The sequence below is a fragment of the Colobus angolensis genome, unplaced genomic scaffold, assembly GCF_000951035.1.
Source record: "Colobus angolensis palliatus isolate OR3802 unplaced genomic scaffold, Cang.pa_1.0 Scaffold59, whole genome shotgun sequence".
NCBI lineage: Eukaryota > Metazoa > Chordata > Mammalia > Primates > Cercopithecidae > Colobus > Colobus angolensis.
In genome coordinates this window covers 5,715,740-5,735,477 of record NW_012119487.1, presented here as the reverse complement: position 1 = coordinate 5,735,477, position 19,738 = coordinate 5,715,740, and the positions used below count along the sequence as shown (strand labels likewise).

Sequence of the window (19,738 nt, the reverse complement as noted above, 5' to 3'; positions counted from 1 at the left end):
GTCTTTCCATGATGCACACAGGATTCATCACTGTCGTCCCTTTTGCATACTCGAGCTCCTCAGCTTTGGGTCCCAGCAGAGGTCACAAGCTCAGATGCCTACAGGGTGCCTGACAGGTAAAGCCAACATGCACTGAAGATGTGCTCTGTGCCGGGCACTGTTTCACCCACGTCACACAGAGTATTTAACTCCTCTGATTCCCACAACAATCCTACGAGAGAGGGTCTATTCTTATCTCCCTTTTATAGTTGAGGAAACTAAGGCACAGAGAGGGAAAGGGGCTTTCCATGTTCAGAAGCCAGTGTGTGGTGGGACCAGGCTTTGACCCAGGCTAGTCCATCTGAGAGGGTCACACAAGCTGGGTGAGAGCATAGACTGAGAGCTGCAGATCAAACACAATCCGCTCTCTGGTGGGAGCTGCCTCCTGGGCTTCCGTTGTACAACCTCTGACCATGGGCCGATCTAGGCTTGACTCTTAGGGCAAAATGTCATTTGGTTTCCACAAACTTTGTGCTAAATGTTGGCAGGCTGAGTGTGGAGGAGGAGGCAGGGAAAGAGGGATCCCTTTGAATGTGAGCCAAGTGGAACTGGCTTTGGTTACCCAGGGCCTTGTGACACCCGATTTGAAGTCAGAATTATCATCAAATGTAAGGATATGCTGTATAAAGAGATAAAATGTGGTTGGGGTGAGGGTGAGGGACAGGGAGGAGGCAAAAAACTCACTATACACTCAAGTTTCCTTAACACAGTAATCTGCCTTCATAGTCAAATGTGAAAACAATTTGAAATTGTAGCCCTGAATGTCCTTAAGCCCAGTATGTCATCAGTCACTCCTGTCCACGGCCCTATCCCCGGACACTCAAGTCATAACATGTTATGAGGTATGGTGGGAGAGAACATCAGGAGCAGCCTCCTCCTAGGGCCAGAACCTTGAAGAATCCCCTTCAGGTGCTGGGCTGGTCCCTGGAATGCCATGGCAATTAAAGCAGTGGCTGCGAGAAGACCCTGGGAGAGGGGGTCAGGTGGAGCGAGCTGTTTTAGTGTTGCAGCCATAACATCGGGAGGTTGGAGGCCTCTAGAGCTGAGTTGAAACATGGGCCACCTTGACTGGATTCTTTCCCTGAGCCAGTTCAGTTTCTTGAGCAGCCTGGAATCACCTTTCTTTCCCATCTATGCACCTTGCAGGTGCCAACTCAAATCACACCCTCATTGAAATCTGCCCTGGATTCCTCACTGGAATTAACGGCTCCCTCCTTGCTGCTTCCATAAGCATTTGTTTGAATTTCCCTTGGGACACTGAACCAGTCATGCCTTATGGTACTTTGCCTGTGCTTGCCCAGTTCCCCAACAAAAAAAATAAATTCCTTGACTTTATTCCTAAAGTCTCGATCAAAACAAGAAAAGTTCAGTTTTGATTTCCTTATGCAGATAGCTGGCAAGTTTTCTACTTCTCACTAGGCAGCATTATCTGAGAAAGCCTACTTCTCACTAGGCAGCATTATCTGGGAATGCACATAGTAGGTACTCAACAAATGTGAGTTGAATTGAATAATTTGCTGCTGTACAGCAGAGAATGGAAATGGAAGTTTTTGGCTTCCTTGGCCACAATGGTGTCAATAACCCAGAATCAGTGAAGGAAGAAAAAGCCAGCAAAGGAAGTTCCTCCCTCCAGGAAAAAGCAGGGAGGTCTTTTTACAGTAATAACAGGGAAGTAGTGAGCCCCCCTACGTACACACATACTCTACTCAGTTGACTTTGCAGCCAGAAATTACCAAATGAAATCATATCAATTGAAGAACACACAGAGGCCAAGCACAGTGTCTCACGCCTGTACTCCCAGCACTTTGGGAGGCTGAAGCAGGAGGATAACTTGAGGCCAGGAGTTCAAGACCAGCCTGGGCAACATAGGAAGACCCTGTCTCTACCAAAATAATAATAATAATAATAATAATAAATTAGCCAGGTGTGGTGGTGCACGCCTGTAGTCCCAGCTACTTGGGAGGCTGAGGCAGGAGGATTGCCTGAGCCCAGGAATTCAAAGTTACAGTGATCGTGCCACTGCACACTAGCCTGGGTAACAGAGTGAGACCCTGTATCTTTTTAAAAAGTAAAAAATTAAGAACACCAAGAAGTCAGAAACACAGCCAGTCAGGGCTTTCTAACAACATGGGGGTAGTCTCACTTCCAAGTGATGTAATCTTGATATTCAACATGGCACCCCATGAAAACAAAGCTTGATGTCCATTTGAGACCAGTGTTCCTTGGAAGTCGAGCCTCAGCTGCTCTCATCTGTTTCTTAGTCCTGACAGCCTCACTGGAGATTAAAAAGCAGCCAGTCTCCGAAAGAGATCTGAGACTCAGGAGCACCCAAGAATACCTGGTATTTGAGCATACTGCCCAGGCTGAAAGAGCTCTCCAAACCCAAAATATTGACATTTCAACTGGCAGACTTTATTTTCCTGGGTATCTCCTTCTAACTGACCAGCATGATCTGTGTGAACCTAGAAACTAGTGTGGCAGAGCAGAAGGAAAACTGGCTATTTAGAGGTAGAGGAATTGGCACATGATCTTTTCTTAGGTATGAGACCTTAGACGAGTCATTTAATTTCAGTGAACCTCAGAGCTTCTTCATCTATAAACATGTTCATTTGTTAATGCAGCACATATTTCCCAAGGGCAAAATATGTCCCAGATGCAGAGGATGCCATGATGGGAATAGATTCCATCTAGAAAGGAAGAACAATGATTAAACAATTATCCTACCACAGATTATGGGTGGTAGCGACAATATAGATATGGCGAAGAGCACAGAGCAGGGGCTCTGACCTGTAATGAGGTCAAGGAAGGTTTCCCCAGGGAAACAATGTTGAATAGAGGCCAGGAGATGGGGTAGGGGGCAGTGGATGGGGGTGGGGTGAGAGACAGCTACGGTTGCATAAGGATCCAAAGCTGGAGGGGAACCCCATATCTCACAGAGTTTGAGAAATGGGAGGCTTTGTAAACTATGAAGGGGATTGGTTGCCACTGCTTGCTGCCCTCGTTGTTGCATTTTAGGAGTTACTTTAGTGCAGAAAGCATCTCACTGGGGAAGTGGAAAACTAGAGCCCTGTGTGCCATTGGCCACTAACCAGCTTTACAATTTTGAACAAATTTGGAACAAATTTTTACTGTGAAAAGACTATTCATCTGTGAAATAGGGTAAGAGATCCCTCCCCTCTACAAATTACAGTAGATTGAAGGAAGCAATGTTTTCAGGAGCCTTCAAAAAACTAAACTAAGTTATCAGTGTAGGATATTGATCGGACTTTCACCAATCATAAATAAACCCAAGCCCATCTGGGTGCCAGTTTGAAGGAGGGAGAACTGATTGTATCCTGTTTTTAATCCCTCGCCCCCTATTCCCAAGGGATCAAGAGATAAATAGCCATTTCCTTCTGATTGGTTTCGTGATATTTCATTTCAGTTTGTAATCAGATTTTTGTCTAAGGGAGAACGGATGCTATTAATAAAAGTTTTTTTTAATTGTGGTATCTGTGATTACTCTGCCTGACTAGTTAGGGCAGATTGCCAGTGAGCCCATGACTGGGAGCTTAATCCTGCATAATCCCGAGCTCTGGTAGGGTGTACTTTCCATCACAAGCAAGATCAGGTAAGAGAATGTGGCCACTGAAACAGTGAGGCTGTTAAGTCTCCTCTGCTCACAGCTTTCAGGGCCTCCTTGAGGCTGTTGCACCAGCCCCATGTTAGGCTTTCAAAGCTCCCTGTGATCTCACCAAGCTTGCCTGTGCCGCCTCAGTTCTCACCCTTCCTTAGAAGGCTTCTTCGCTGCCATCCCCGTCTCGAACTCTGTACCTGTTGGCCTCTGTACCTCTGTTCTGGCTTTTTCAACCTGTGTAGCTCACCTCAACTCACCCTTTTCCCCACCAGAATGTCCAGCCCTCCATGTAATCACACAGCCCAGGAGCTGGCACAGCCTCCCTCTCCTCCATGATGTCCCCCGCCCCCTGTCCCCCGCTCTGATAAAACCTAAGCCAGCATTGATCTCTCTCCTTTCTAACGGTATCTGCATTTTGTCACTTTCTGGTATTTAGTTTAGTATTTAATTACTATTATTTTTGAAAATTCAACTTTGCAGGACGTTTTCAGTTTACAAAGAGCTCTCATATATATTATCATTTGACTTTCACAACCACACTGAATAGTGAGGGCAATTGATGTTATCATCATTGTCTTCCCATCTTAGAGACCAGGAGCCTGAGGCTCATGAAGCTTTGTGACTTGCCCTACCACTTGGCTAAGCAGAGCAGGACTTCAGTGCTCTAAGGTTCATGAAGAAACTCTTTTAGGATAAGAACCAGTTGGTACAGTTCTTTTTCCCCCTCCAGCACTATGTCAGTTAACTAGTAAATACTTAACTAATACTTCTTGACCATGAAATCCACATGCAACTACAGGAAGCATCATTCAAATGGCATATTTTATTGATGCAAACAGTTGTTATTAGTGCTATTAGCCTCTTCATGTATAAAGAACAATATGCTTGCAGCATTATTTTTATTATAGGGACTCAGTAAACAACCTAAGGGAGACTCACACACATTTTATACAAAGCTCTCCCCAGCCTCAGAGGCCAAGCAAAAGGCAGCCACAAATGTAGGTACCATTCCCTCTGCTCACACTGAAGGTGCTGCCCCCTGCCTCCTGGCAGTGGATGGAATGTGCTTGTCCGAACTTGCTCAGCAGAGTGGACCTGCTGGCTAGCCCTTGGAAATCTGGGGTCATTTGTACACATGGAGGATACAAGTTACCCAGCAGCGGCCTCAGCTCCACTACACAAGTAGGTGAAGGGGCTGGCCTGGTTGTGGAGGGGGTTTAGGGATGGTCTCCATCCAGCCATTCTGGGTTGGAGGCAGGAAGACCTCCCAACATTGGACCAAATTTCCCAAGAATTTCAGGCCACTTTGACTACCTGGCGGAATTGAGGAGTGACTTTTTTTTTTTGCCATACCCCTGCAACTGCTGGGAATAATACCAATTATGACTCTAAATATTTGTACAGTTCCTAACAGCCCAGACACACATTACATGCACTATGTGCTTTTACCTAAGGACCCTGTGAGCAGGTACTCACTTCCAGTTGTTGGTTTAATTTAGAAAGTGTATGCATGTGATCAGACATTCAGAATGGTACCAAAGGAATGAGAGAAAAAGCCAGTCTCCCTTCCAGGGCTGCCCCCAATTTCCCTCCAAAGGGGCAGTACATGCTATCATTTTCTTGTGTATTCTTCTAGATTTTTCCCCATTTTGGAGATGAAGAAACTGAGACTCAAAGCAGCTGAGTGACCTTCCCAAGGACACACACTGAGTGAGTCATAACTGCTTCTCATTCCTCAATCCATTAGCTTCCTGTGCACTCAAACTACCCTTGAGCCAAGAATTTGGCTCCTAGGGCAAGTTACGAGAATGTGAATAAGTAAAATCAGATAAAAGTCAAAGCCAGAACAGGGGGCCTAGGCCCCACAGATTCTCCATTGAGAAGCATAACTGCCTACCCCTATGAGGCACTACAAGGACATTCACTTTATTCTCTGGCTGCTCTAGGCCAACTGCCATCCCTAGGGCATATTCTGCCTTCTAACTGTCATGGGTAGAGTCTAACATTCAGAATATCTTGCTCTTTCAAAGCATTCCCACCTAACGTGTTACTTCTTCAAGACCCTGATACTTTGAGGGTTGGTCTGATAAAACATATGTCTGGGCTGCTACGGGGAGATAAAGCCTAAAGTCTGGTGGGCAGCCTGCAGATAGCTCAGCCCTGAGGCCACACCATGGAGAGCTCAGAGACAAGGGCTGAGTTCCCTGGCCTCTCCGACCATCCCCACCAGCTCCCAGTGGCCTTAAGTGCTTTCCAGAGGTTCTCCTACAAAGCCTTGAGGTCTCCAGGCATGGATGGAGCAGAGGTGGTGGACGGTAAGGAATGAGGGGGTGAGGCTGAGGGAACCCTGTGTCGAGAGGGGGGAATATGGGACACCCCCCTGCAATCCCCAGCTTAAGCAGTTTCTTCCATACATACTCCCAATTCAAGAATTTGCAGTACCTGCCATCTCCTTTGGGAAAGGCATTTCAAGGATGGAGAGGAAAACGTTTGGGCGTGCTGAGGGCATCAGGGAAGAGGTGACAGCTGTTCTCAGGGACAACAATATCTGCATGCAGGCAACTAAAGCTGCACGTGATGAGACTAAGCACATGTCATCTGTATCAAAGAAAGAAGGTGCTGAAGCAAAAAAAAAAAAAAAGCACGCTACTTAACCTGACACTGGATGGGTATTCAATAAGTATTTTAGCTCACTTATATATATTCTCTGCATTCATCAACCATTATTTATCAAAACCATTAAAAAAGAACACTCCCTGCAACATTAGGAATGCAGATTTAAGCCCATGCAGAGAGGAAATAAAGATTTATCCTCAGACACATGAACTCCTCTGCACAGCCCACCCTCTAGGGCGGAAGCTGCAACCCAAAGCGTGGCAAATCTGAAATCCACCACACTGAACATTCCACAGAGGTGAGTTATTTGTAATGAGATTATTTATGCTCACTCCCTCTATCATTTGATCTTTGCATTTTAAGACTTAATATTGCAGTAAGGTAGCTTTTGGCTTTTAATTGCCCAGAAATTTTGTTAACATTAAACGAAGGGACAAAATGGAAAGGAAAATAGAACCATATCTGTATCGCTTTTGAGTTGCATAATTGTATATTTTTGCCACTCCATTAGTTTTCAGCTATTCCAGCCTATAAATGTCTCCCCCACCACCACTAACGAAAAGAAATATGTCAGTCATTCTGTTATTGCCACAAAGTTTGCAGAACTCTTAAGTTCCCATCTCTAGTATTAAAGAGAATTATGCAACTTTTAATTACTACCTGTGTAGGAGACCCTGAATGACACAAGTGTTTGGTTGTTCTCATGCTTTTTCAAAAAACACCTTTTCCTTCCAAGAGGATATGACATTTGAACACTTAAGCATCAGTTATTGGAATCGGCCAGAAGCAGAGGTTTCCCTTTATTTGTGGAACAGAAAAGGCAACGCCCCGCTAAACCGCTCCTAACTCACACATGACCTCAGAGCCTCGGCTTCTGGCTCTCCAAAAACAAAATTTCACCTAGACACTTTACCACACCCACAAACATTGGCTCTAAAATCCTTTACCAAACTATTTTGAAAAATGAAAATGAGAACTGCATAGCCAAGATAGTTCACTGTAACCATGGCTACAGGTTTTATTAGCACTAATACCAGGATGTGGTCAGATCATGTGTGTTTGTATGTGTGTGTGTGTGTGTATATATATATGTATATATACAGATGACGAACAGAAGTGTGAGTGGTATTAGAGTTCCCCTATGAATTCTCCACATTGGAAATGTAGCTTCTAATAACTACAGACTGGGGGGAAGAGAGGGGATAGGAGGGTGGAGGACTGCATCAGTAAGAGAAGTTCAGTTTTCTACTTTGAGCTTTAATTCAGCCTTTTAATATAATCCCCTGTAATACCACTACCTTGCATTGAGATTGCAATTTTCCCTGCTCAGTGTTCTTCCACATGTCTTGTCTGTTCTTCACAATAATCTTGAGAGATATCCAGGTTGAGTGATAACCTCATTTCTCAGATGAGGAAAGGGCTCGGAAAGCTTAACTGATTTTGCCCAAGGTCAAAGGCCTGGAGGACAACTGAACTGGGACTAGGAGAGGGTCCTCTGACTCCTCGCTTCATTGCACCCTTGGGCCAACTGTTTGTATTGTGCCCAGGGGCGTTTTGATATGCATTAATTCCTCTTGCACATATCCCTCATCCTTATTATTTGTGTGATTAACCACAGATCAGGATTAGTCTATCAAACCAGAGGTTAAATCTGCTATGTGAGGCTTGCCTTTTGTCCTCATTTATACTTTTTAAGCCCCCTGCATGGCTCTTCTCTACACAGATGACAGCACAGAGAACATGTACGATAGTCCCTACTCCTGAGTGAGTTAAATCCAGGGGAGGTGAGCTTAAAATGCTTCCAGGGACCAGGTGGGTGAACAGGACTGGGTGAAGCAGGCAGGATGGGGACTGGGGTGTGGGGTCGGGGAATGGAGAGAACACAGGCCCTTTTAAAGCTCCAGCAGATTGTGGCCGTGTGGGAGGTTAATGTGGCCAAATCTTAGGACAAGCTGAAGATTGAGAATTTGGTATGAAACCGAAGGAAGCAGAAAAATAATACAAAGTAAAAGTGCCTGTGGGTTGGATATAGCTCCCAGACTGCCAGTGAGTGCTACGCCTATTTAGTGGAGTTTCATGCCTTGGGGCTCCAGCATATATGGAGTGGTGCATGTTATGTGGGATGTTGTATTGCACTTCTATTCAACATGTTTGGTCCTATTAAAACATGAGCTCCTTGAGGTCACAGAAGGCATCGTAATCAAGAGTGCACCCACAGGGTGTGACGCACGTGGCAGGCTTTTACATGTTGATGGATGAATAGTTGGATGAACACCCCATCATCTTAGAAGATCCAGAAATTAAAGTCCTCAGCATTCTGAGAATGGTGGTTATAGCAGGATCTTTGGACTCAGAGAGGACTAGAGTCAAACCTCTTTCTGTGCTTGAGTAGTTCCATGTCTTTGGGCGAATCACTTAATCTCTCACAGCCTCAGTTTCCTCATCTGTAGAGTGGGCATAGGAAAAGCCCACCTCTTGAGTTGCTGAATGAGACCATGTCTGTAAACTGTTGATTCCACACACAGAGTTGCACACTTAGTAAGGACTCAGCAAATGGTGGCTTTTTGATTCAACAGATCGTTTCCCATTCCTGTGAAAGGTAATAAGACTTTTGCCAACCCTCTGTTTTGAGATTTTGGCCTCCTGAAGTATTTAAGTCAAAAGAGGACTATCAAAAGAAAACAAATGAGCATTCTAGCTGAAATGAAGAGGAGAAAATTGATAGTGACGGACAACACAAGGCTCCCTGAGAAGTGCGATCCTGGAGGTCAGGAGGGCTGAGAGAGGGAGAAGCAACTGGGAGTGAATGGAAATAAAGTTAGCAGGAAAGCAGGGGAGAGGCAAAGGTGGCTGCCCTGATTGACTAGGGGCTGATTAACTCATTCTCTATGCCAATTCAGTGAAAAGCTGATCAAACTCTAATTAGAGCGAAATAATTCTTTCACAAATGGATGTTTTCCCCTTTCACACAATGTGAATAGTATAATAATAAATATAGTGTTTTGCAGTTGTCAAGGCAATTTTAAGGCACCCACTGTGTGAAATATACTTACACAACATGCTTCACACACATTATCTCATTTACTCTGCCCAGCAATGCATTAATTCAGTCATCCATTCAGTGAGTACTTACTGCCAGTCCACTTTCTACCAGGCCCTGTGCCAGATACTGAGAGTAAAATGATGTAACACAGTGAATAAAACACCTAGCCCTCTGAGAAAGATGGTAATAGCTTTGTTTACAGAAGAATAAATGGAAAAAACACTTAAGTGAATGTTCCCCAGACCCTACACTATGTTAGTGGTGGAGACAGGTTTTTTTTTGGTTTGTTTTTTATCTTAGAGACAAAGTCTCACTCTGTCACCCGGGCTGGAGTGCAGTGGTGCAATCACTAACCTCAAACTCCCGGGCTCAAGTGATCCTCCTGCCTCAGCCTCCTGAGTAACTGGAACTATAGGCATGTGCTACCACACTTGGCTAATTTTTTTAATTCTTATTTTTGTAGAGATAGGTTCTTGCTATGTTGCCCAGGCCGGCAAAATTCTTGACTACAAGTTATCTGGCATATGAGAAGAAAAATTAGGAAATTTCCTTGATCTTGAGGAGGTAAATATGAGGAAGTTGACTTGCTAACAGACTGGAGAAACTGTATTTACTCACATTTAGTACAGCTGGAATTTTCAGGGAATCAGACATAATTTCACATGATTAATCCTAAGGGTAACATGAGGAGAACTAACTATTAGAGTGTATAGTCTGGACCCTTTGGAGAAAGATAATTAGGGATGAAAAGAGAGAAAAGGAAGGAAAGAGGAAAGGGAAAAGAGTAAAGAAGTATAAAGGAACTGGAGATTCCAGACCTTCCATAATAGAAAATCAAAGAAAGTCCACATGAAGCCTTTTTAAAATTCTTTTCATTGTTCTTAAATCATTCTCTAATTATTTCCCTGGTATTATCCTGGAGACAAGAGAGGATGTCTTTTACCTCCCCCGTATTTCCTAGCATGTCTTAATTAATACTTGATTGACTGAAAGATTGACTCATTTGAACCCAAAGTGAAATGGAGCTTTTTAATTTTCTTTTCTGCTGAACCTGAAATAGAGCGTATAGTAATTAGGAAAGAATCCCTTGTTATCAGAAAGTCCCAGCTACAATGGGCTCTTTGTAACTGAGCAAAAGGAAGGTAGGTGATTATTTAGGAGCTGATAAAACACTCACCCCTGCCCCCACTTTCTATTGCTCTCAGTGATAGGAGATTTTCTTGATCATTATTTCTCCCTCCAGTGAGTTGTTGTGGCTGGAAGATCTGGCTGGACAGCACAATCTGCGGGTGGGTAATTATCATCCAAGTCCAGCCACAGTGTGACTGATGGTCACTTTTCTATGCCCTTTGGTGCTTCTACTCTTTCTCCCCAGTGACCTGGTTTGCCTGACAGATGATTATCCAAGATCTTATTTTTTTGGAACCCTTGAATACACTTAACTCATTCATTCATTCATTCATTCATTCAGCTACATGCCAGACTCTGGGCATCCAAACACAACAGGACAGGCAGGGTCCTGCTCTCATGGAGCTTATATTCTAATGGAGGAAGACAAGCAGTAAACGTGGAAAGCAGCGTGACAGCAGCATTGTAAGTGACAGAGAAATTTCAAAGTGAGGAGTATCACCAAGGCAGTAGGGCAGGATGGTGAGATGGGGGTTGGCTGGGGGTTGGGTGACATTAGATTACCAGACTCCATTAGAAAAGGCCTCCTGATGAGGTAACGCGGGAGGAAATTTGTATGAAAATGTATTTGAGCTGACACAATTGTTGTGAAGCAATCACGCCAAGATCTGAGGAAAATCATACCAGGCAAAGGAACAAATAGGGTCCTGAGCGAGCTGACAGTCCAGGAGTAGGTGCGTCTAGCCCACAGTGAATGGGAGAGAAGAGAATACCAGACGAGGTCCAGAGGGGGCAGGGGCCAGATGATGGCAGGGCCTGGGGATATGAGAAAGAGTTTAGATGTCATCCTTCTAGTGACAGGAAGCCATGAGGCGTGAGCAGGGCCTGGGGATGATATGATCTGGCTCTAGTGGGGAGAACAGGCCACAGGGAGGGAGGAGCAGAACCAGAGAGATTGGTTAGAAGCTGCTGCAGTAACCCAGGTGAGAGGTAGCAATGGCCTCACCATGGAAATGGTGAGAAGTGAATGGAGTCAGGACACAGAGAGAGAGCAGGTAGGACCAGCTGATGAGATAGGGGTGGGGAGGTAAAGCCCAGGAGAGAAGCTTAGTCCAAGTGTTGAAGGAATTCATTTATTTGTCCCATGTTGATTAGCACCTATGATGTGATAAACAGCTAGGGTGGTGGGGGTGGTGGAGGAAGGCGAGGCTGGGGTAATAGGAGAGTCGGATCATCAGCGAGTCCTCCTTGCTAAGGAGGTGTGATTATCATACAAGTGGTGAGCAGCCAAGCAAGGGGTGCGCAGGGAGTGCACATTACATCCAGATTTTAGAAAGGCGAATTGAAAGAAGGAAAAACTAGAGGTCATTTGAAGGCCTGGACAAATGAGGTAACAATGGGGATAAAGCGGAAGGCACCTTTCTGTGCCTTTCCATACCCACAGGGCCCAAGTCCCCCTCACTGAAGCCCTGCTTTACTTACGATGCTCACCATGGTTCGGCCGCACTGGCTGCCCTCTCTCACGGATGTGCCATGCTCTTTCCCACTTCAGAGCCCTCACCCTTAATGTTCCTGCTACCCAAGGTCCTGTCCTTAGCACTGTGCACACTTGGTCCTCGGCACCCTGAGATCTCAGTTCAGAGTCACCTCTGCAGAGGCCACTCCGATTATTTCCATTATGGCACTAACACGTATACTTTCTACCTGGAGAAGAGAGATAATAAGAAGTGCACAAACAAAATGTCTGTCTTATGCATGACTATACCCACAGTACCAGGACAAGAACTGACACATCCTAGGAGCTCATTAAATACACTGGGGGAAGGAAAAAAGGGAAAGTAGGAAAAGACAAAAGGGCAGTTTGGTGTGGGGGTAAGGAAGGAGGCTTCTGTGTCCTACTCTACACAATCTTGGGAGAGCCCTGCAGAGAGGGGAAGGAACTGTATCTAAACCCTTATAATTCAGCTCCTGAGTGATGCTTATCCATATTTTCATTCTGAAATGGTCGCCTTGAAAGAGAATGACGAATGAACTAATTTATTTAGTCTACCGCAGGAAAACTAGAGAAAAGAGAAAATACCTTATAAAGGAGACCTACATAATCAAAGTCATGACTCCAGAACTATCTCACATTTGAAAAAGACAAAACCATCATTAGCTAAGGAGTCAAGGGATGTTTACTTTGGCCAGCCTATTAGTTTGGGATCAAACAATCAGGACTAACTTTTATTGCCAGGCAAGGCTCTGAGGCACTCTACTTCTACTGACTCGTTTCATTCTCACAACATCCTATTATTGTCAATGCCATTCTACAAATGAGAAAACAGAGCCCCAGAGAGAGAGGTTAACCTGCCCAATGTGATACAGCTAGTGAGTGACCCAGGATATCTGGTCCCCGAACCACTGCTCAAAAGCACTAAGGTAAACCCCTCTTGGGCCAAAGCTGCCCTATAGAAGAGTTGTTGAACACACTGCACATTTGTTATAAGCAAATCATTCTAGGGATTATATATGCAATGGTAATTAATCATTACCAACATTAGCTTTTTTGTCACTTGTATTAGGCAGGATAGGCTAACTGCTATAGCAGAAAATCCCCAAATCTCAGTGGCTTCACCCAATAAAAGTTTATTCTAACCCATTTCATTTTTCACTGTGGTCAGCAGGGGTGCTCTGCTCCACTCAGTCATTCAGGAACACCTCCCATCTCTGCCATCCCCAGGGCTCTTGGAGTCCTCCCCTGGATGTTCTGCATCTGGCCAGCCAATGAGCAAGCAGAGAGAGAACAGGGAGGTCCCACAAGAAGATTTCGGGAGCCATGTTTCCTTGGCTGGAACTCAGTCACATGGCCCCACAGAGAAGTAAGGGGCTGAGAAGTATGGTCACACTTGTGCTCAGAAAGAGAATATGGTGGGCATCTTGCAAAGCACTGTGTCAACGCTTATTTTTAAGGATGTTTGTAGAAGAGAACTGGCAGGAAGGTAATCTGGGCCTCAGAAGACATTGGTTCTGGCCCTGGCTCTACTAGCCACTAGCTGGGTAATCTCCCGCGAGATGCAGTCTCTTTGGTCCCAGATTTCCCATCAGGAAAGTAAAGTAATCAACCAGATGGCCCATTTCAGGAGTCTTCTAATCCAGAATGTTTACATGATAAAGCATCATTTTATTAAATAACCATGGTGCCTTAATCATTTTTCTATTGATGCTCTATTTGTGCTTTTGCTCAAAATTGCAACCATAATTGTAACATCAATTCTGAGGGAAAATTCTATCTATTTTCCTTTAATACTCAATATCTAGTTACACATCATGTATACTCTGGTGGGAAAAAAGAGCTTCCGACTTTGTATTAGGACTAGTTATTTGAAGCAATTCATTAAATTGGGGAAAATGTAGATACCTGTTTCAGAATGCCTAGAGCGGGGTCTAAGTAGTAAATGTAATGTTCTACAAGCAGATCATTTACTGTGATCAGACCATTTTTGTACAAAACAGTACTTACATCTATTAGAGGGCACCTGAGCATGCCAGGTTAGCAAGGTGAGAACCATCAAGCAAATATATATCCAGAACAGCCGAGTTAATAACTACTGACTGAAGTTCCACTTCGTGCCCTCGCTGCCAGAGATCCTTGGTTTCTGAAGTGTGTGATATTATCGTAACCACAGGAATTTTGCAAGGCAGTATGGTTTGAGGGCTGGGGCAAGGTTTGAACAGGCAGGGTGGAGAGGCCTGGGGTTGAATAAGCCCATCAAGCATATTACTTGGAAATGCTTTAAAATAAGTTTATTTTGTGTTTCAAGATTTTTCAGACACCCTAGCCGTGTGTTTGCTGTTTTTGTCATTCAGATCTTAGCTCAGTCATCCCTCATCAGAGCCTTCCTAACCTCCCTGTTACCCCTTTCGTAGCATCATGGGGTCTCGTTCATGGCACTCACCATAATTACACTTTCACACCTGCCTGTATGGTTCTTTGATGAATGTTTGGTTTGGTTCCCACACTAGACTTGGAGCACAGAAAGGACAGGGATCTGGTTTGCTTGTTCTGGATACACAGTTCCCAGCTGGAGTAGGTGCTCAGTAATTAGACACTGCGTGATGCCTGCTCAGACACCCATCCTGATGGTCATTTCTTTTCATCACCTTCCCTCAACCCTCTCCAGGCAGGACTGCTGGCTGCTTCTGCCATGCTGCTCCCATGTCCCCCTACACAGAACTTGACCACAGAACTCATCACACTATACTTCTATTTTTGTTTCTCCCCCTTGCTAGACTGGGCAGTGATCAGGATCTGAATGCACAGGGCTGGTGTTCAGCGATTGTTTACTACGTTGAACGTGACCTCCAGAAAAGCAGTTCTGGCCGAGATCCCCTGACAACACAGAAGAAGAAGTAACGTGGAAGGAGGCTCCCCAAGCTGGCCATTGTGCTGCTGTGTGTGGAGGTAAACTTCTTCCCCCCTCTCCTCACCCATGATTCATTCCCTCATTTAGCACATGGCTCCTGTGCTCATAAATGAAGGTCGGCTGCTCAACTTGCTTATGCAATGGGTCTCAAACCTGACAATTGTCCAGAAACACTCGGGCTGCTTGCTACAAACATAAATTCCTGGGCCCATCCTAGACCCGACTGAATCAGGGTCTCCAGGAGCAGGATGCAGGAATCTGTATTTTTACCTGCTTAAATGACTCTTCGTAGCCAACAGTCCATCCTGCTGTCACCTGGGATCCTGGGCAGAGGAGCTAAAGCAAGCACAGTGATCAGTGCAAACCAAGGCAGAAAGCTCAATGAAGCTATTTGAGCAAAGGCCCAAGGGGAGGTCTTTGCTCCCAGCTGTCGGTTATAAAATGGCCCCCCACACAAATCTAGGAGTCAGCAGCCGCAGAAGAGAGGCCTCTTAAGGTTCTCATAGAGAACTGAACCTCCCACCTCCCCCTACAAGAAGGGTGACAATTTGTACCATTTGGAGGTCACTCTGGAGTTGGTCTCAGGGATTCTAATTGGGTGCCAATGTGATCCTTATTATTAACCTTTCCAGAAAATATTTACTGTCTCACAGACACTGTTCTAGAGCTTTACATATATTATTTTCTCTAACAAACAAGAACAGTGAGAGGCTGATGCAGAATAGAATGTCCTGCTCCCTTCTTGGAGAGCACCGGAAAGAACAGTAGTGTCAGGGCCAGCCCTGAACATAGCCTGCAGTAGCTTTTGGCTCTCAGAGATTGAAGCAGACCTCCCTGTGGAATGACCCACCCCTGTAACACTTCCAAGGGTCCCAAAGCCTGGGAGGGAGGCTGGGGCCTGTAGATGGCCAGCTGTTCTCCTCCACCTCACCTATGAACTCAGCAATCCTCCAGGCGCCTTCAAATGTTCCCCAAGCGACCGCTCTCCATCCTATTTCTGGATGCCAGAGTCTAGAGCAACAGCTGCAGACCTACAGACCTGCCATATCAGGGAGATTACTTGTGAAGACCTTTTCATTTCAGGGAGGTGGGGGCTCATGATTCTTTGGCAATAGGGATTGACTTGGAGGTGAGGAAGGAGGAAGAAAAGCCCCGCACTAGAATTAGTCCATTGTTATTTCAAGATAACTCACTTTTTATGGATTATATTTGTGTAAATATTTTACAGTTTATAGAATGCATTAAATATATTGAACCCTTTTGATCCCCACAATGTCATTACAAGGGAAGCTCATTAGCTTCATTTTGTAGCTGAGGTCTGGTAACTCGCCAAGGTCTTGCAGGTTGACCCAAGGCACAAAACCAGGCCTTCTGGCTCTGGGATCCCTGTTTCCCATTGACACCTCATATGTGGGTGGATAGAAGCTTGCGACAGGATATAGAGGTAAATAATATTTGGTTTCAAAGAAATTGAAAGTAACTTTTCCCCTCTTCTCTCCTCTCACCCACCCCCACGGAGTCACAATCAGACAGATGAGGTTGGCTGGCACCTATTGTTGGTCTTACAAAAACAGATGAATTACTTTTCAGACAGTGTCAGTGCTATTCAAAAGCCAACAAAAGGCTAGAGTGTACTTCCAGGGGCCGAAGTGTGTCTTCTTTTGCATTCCATGGAAGTTCTCACTTTTAATTCATGCCACTAAGGAGATATTTGATTGTTTTCTGGAAATGCTAATAATGCAAGACTCATAAATACTAATGAAACGCTATAGATTAGCAGAGCTCAGCAAGTAACCTAGGGGGTGCCTAGAAAAGAATTCTTAGATTAAAAAATATAAAGAATACCTTGTAATCGAATTTTCCCCAGACTGGCTTCCCAAATGTTAATGAATACTCTTTGGCTGTATGGAGAGCAGCCTCAAATAAGTCCCTTAGGAATCCAGATGTGAATTATTGACTTAGCTTTAGCTTGAAAAGAAATCTATTTATTCAAAGGCCATTTTAGGTGCCAAGGGATGGATGAGTTTAAGGCAAAAGTTGGGAGGGGTGGGAGGGCCCGAGACATTGAGATAAACATATAATTCAAATGCATGCTTCTACTTCAGCCAACTAAGCAAATCTAGTTTGGAATTTTCTTATTATACTTGGCTTTTGTGACTTGATCTATCAATAGTAATAACTCCCCTGGAATGGTCGAGGCTCCCCGATGTCCGAAACCATATCTTTGTCATTCACTATTGAATCCTCAACACCCAACAGTGCATGCAACATATTAGGTGCTCAGTGAGTGTTTGATAAACGGATAAGGAGTTTTAAAGAACCTTCTTAACACATTTTCCAGAGTTCTTCAGATCTTGTTATCTTTTCCTGAAAGGCAGCTCTGATCACAACATTCTCCTGTTGTAAAACCCCCAAATAAGCGCAAACCCTGTGACAGCCTCTCTACCCTGGCCATGCCTACCTCCTCTCTTCTCCCTTCTCATCCTCTCTTCTCCCTTCTCATCCTCTCTTCTCCCACTCTGAGCTCCAGGCTCACCAGAAGACACCCTGTTCTCCTGCTCATGTTCTAGAAGTTTCTCTGCCTGGAATGTTTGAACATCCTTTTCACTTATATTTTTCTGTCAGAATACTACGCATCTTCAAGGTCTTCCCCAAGTGGCTCCACCTTCATGAAAACTGCCCTGATGTTCCCCATGGGCTTGCCCTCCTTCCTCACTGGCTGAACGCAGAGGGGCCCCTGATACCTGTCTGCTCCCTGCAGGAACAGCACGACCCCTGGCACAGAATAGTTGGTGAACATTTGTGGTGGTGGTGTTATCTAACGTGAATCAGGAAAGCTGTGAGTAGGATCAAATTAGAGAAAAGCACCCAAAGCCTTTCCACAACAGAGCAGAAAGATCCCAACAGACAGGGTCAAAAACCCACCCAAGACTGAGGTAAAAGCAAAGGTCATGGCAAAGGGAGAAGGAAAATCCAGAAGAGAGATGAGTGGCCTGAGATAGAGTGTCACTAGGGCTTAGAAGCATGCTAAGGGCTGCTTTTCTCTACAGAGAACCTGGCAGCTTGATGGTGTGTGGGCAGATCCATGGCATGGGCTGTTCCCAGGCCTCAGAGGGGCTTGAGCAGAGCCGTGGACGAGAGGACATGAGTCCTCAGGATACTTTTCTTTGTTGCATGTTGAGTTTAAGTTCGGGCAGCCATATGCTTTCTATAAACCTGCACTTGGGCAGGACTTGGTTTTTATTTTATGTATCTTCATGCATTTGGGAAATATTTAACAATGAGAAATAAATCTTTTTGCAGTCTTTCCTATAATAGACTGGGATAAGCATTTAAGTCAATCTGGGGAATAGCCAAATATTGTAAGATTCTGTAAATCCTGGGCTGCTTGCCAAAAATGGGTTAATTCCACACAAAGGAATAGGAGGCCACAGAGCAACGCCTGTGAACAGCTCACTCCTTGGGGATCTGGAGCCAAACTCTCCAGAATGAGGGAGACCGGCTCTGGCACTCACTCACTGTGTGGCCTGAGCCTCCATCTCTTCAGCTGCAGGATGGGGAAATCACAGTACCCACTTCATAAGGGTGTCATGAAGATGAATGAGTTAATAGAGTGCCTAGAACAGTGCTTGGTATATAGTTAGTGCTAATTAAAAGTTGGCTAAAGTTATTATTGTCATCCTATAGCATTTCTTCAGGCTTCATGGACCAAATGGCTCAGTAGTAGGTGCCAATTTCTACACCTGTAAAAACTATGTAAATAATGCCATGAGAGGGTGGGATTACATGCCAGCAGACCAGGACTGAGGTCAGCTGGGGCTTAGATGGGCACGTGGGCACTGGGATCATGAGACATTGATAGAGCATGCTATCCAAGGAATTAGACCTCTGAGGACAACTGCTGGGGCATCAGGTAGAAAACGTCACCCAGGAGGGCTGCACATGTATGCAACGAAGCCTGAGCTGATCTTGAATTCCAGGCCCAGGTCCCCAGTGTTCCCATCCATAGGCACGGCACCATCCTGTTTCTCACACAGAAGATTAAATGCAGATGAAAATGATTAGAAAAGTATCGAGTGAAATGCAAGTATAAAGTGACATCATTATCATCCTTAGTTCCTCTGCTTGCCTGGCAGCCTGGGGAGAGTGCTGACCCCATTGTCGAGGTCTGGGTGGGTCTGGGTGGGCCTGTGTGGCCTGGGTGGGTCTCCGTGGCCTCAGACATGTCACCTCACTGCTCTGGACCTCAGATTCTTCATACTTAAGTGAAAGAGTTGGCTGGGATGATCTCTAGAGTGTTCATCCTGAAAAGCAACCACTCCTTAATATTTGGGTCCTGGGGAATGTCTTACACCAACAGGCCTCTTAAATTTCCTTGAATCATGCCTGTCCTTGAAGTCTTGTTTGTACATAAGAACCTGTAATTCCAGAACTGAAGGCAGACTCTAAGACCTTATGCTTGAGAGCTGAGCTTTAAGATATATGTGGAGGGGTGACCAGGGAAGAGGGGCAGCTCTGTACAAGCAACCAGGAGAATGGCCCCAGCTATATGCTGAGTTCAGAACAGGAGCAGGGAGGCACCCAGGAACCTCACCCTGGTTTCTAAGCACCATCACTACGCAGCCCGCAAGGACTCCTTTCCCATGGAGAAGAAAGAGAGCAGGAGACTTTGGAGTATTTGGTCGAGGAATAGAAAACAGAGACAAGGGTAATGAGGGAGAGGAAGGTAGAAAGTGGAAAGGCAGCAAACGGTCACCTTTGGTTCTCTCAGCCTTGTAAGGAGAGGACTTTTCAGGCACAGGAATGGGATGTAAGGAGGGAAGGAGACATGGAGCCGGGAAGAGATCATGAGGGGACAGCAAAGAAAGCAGGCATGGGGCAGGATGAGGA

General features: G+C 45.1%; 1 protein-coding gene across 8 annotated transcripts in view; it reads left to right on the top strand.

The window, feature by feature from the left end:
• Positions 1-19,738, top strand: part of KIAA0040 (KIAA0040 ortholog) — a 34,202-nt gene that overhangs the window by 10,356 nt on the left and 4,108 nt on the right. For 3 of the 8 annotated variants that reach the window (XM_011962367.1, XM_011962368.1, XM_011962366.1), the window contains 2 exons: positions 5,292-5,365; positions 14,715-14,886. Coding sequence is in view for 1 of the 8 variants with exons in the window: in XM_011962365.1 (XP_011817755.1) it covers positions 5,292-5,339 (48 nt within the window). In the remaining 7 variants the exon portion in view is untranslated. Of the gene's footprint in view, positions 1-5,291; positions 5,366-6,494; positions 6,570-9,614; positions 9,730-14,714; positions 14,887-19,738 lie in introns of those variants that run through there. The other 5 variants (XM_011962371.1, XM_011962369.1, XM_011962370.1 and 2 more) reach the window with 4 other exon arrangements.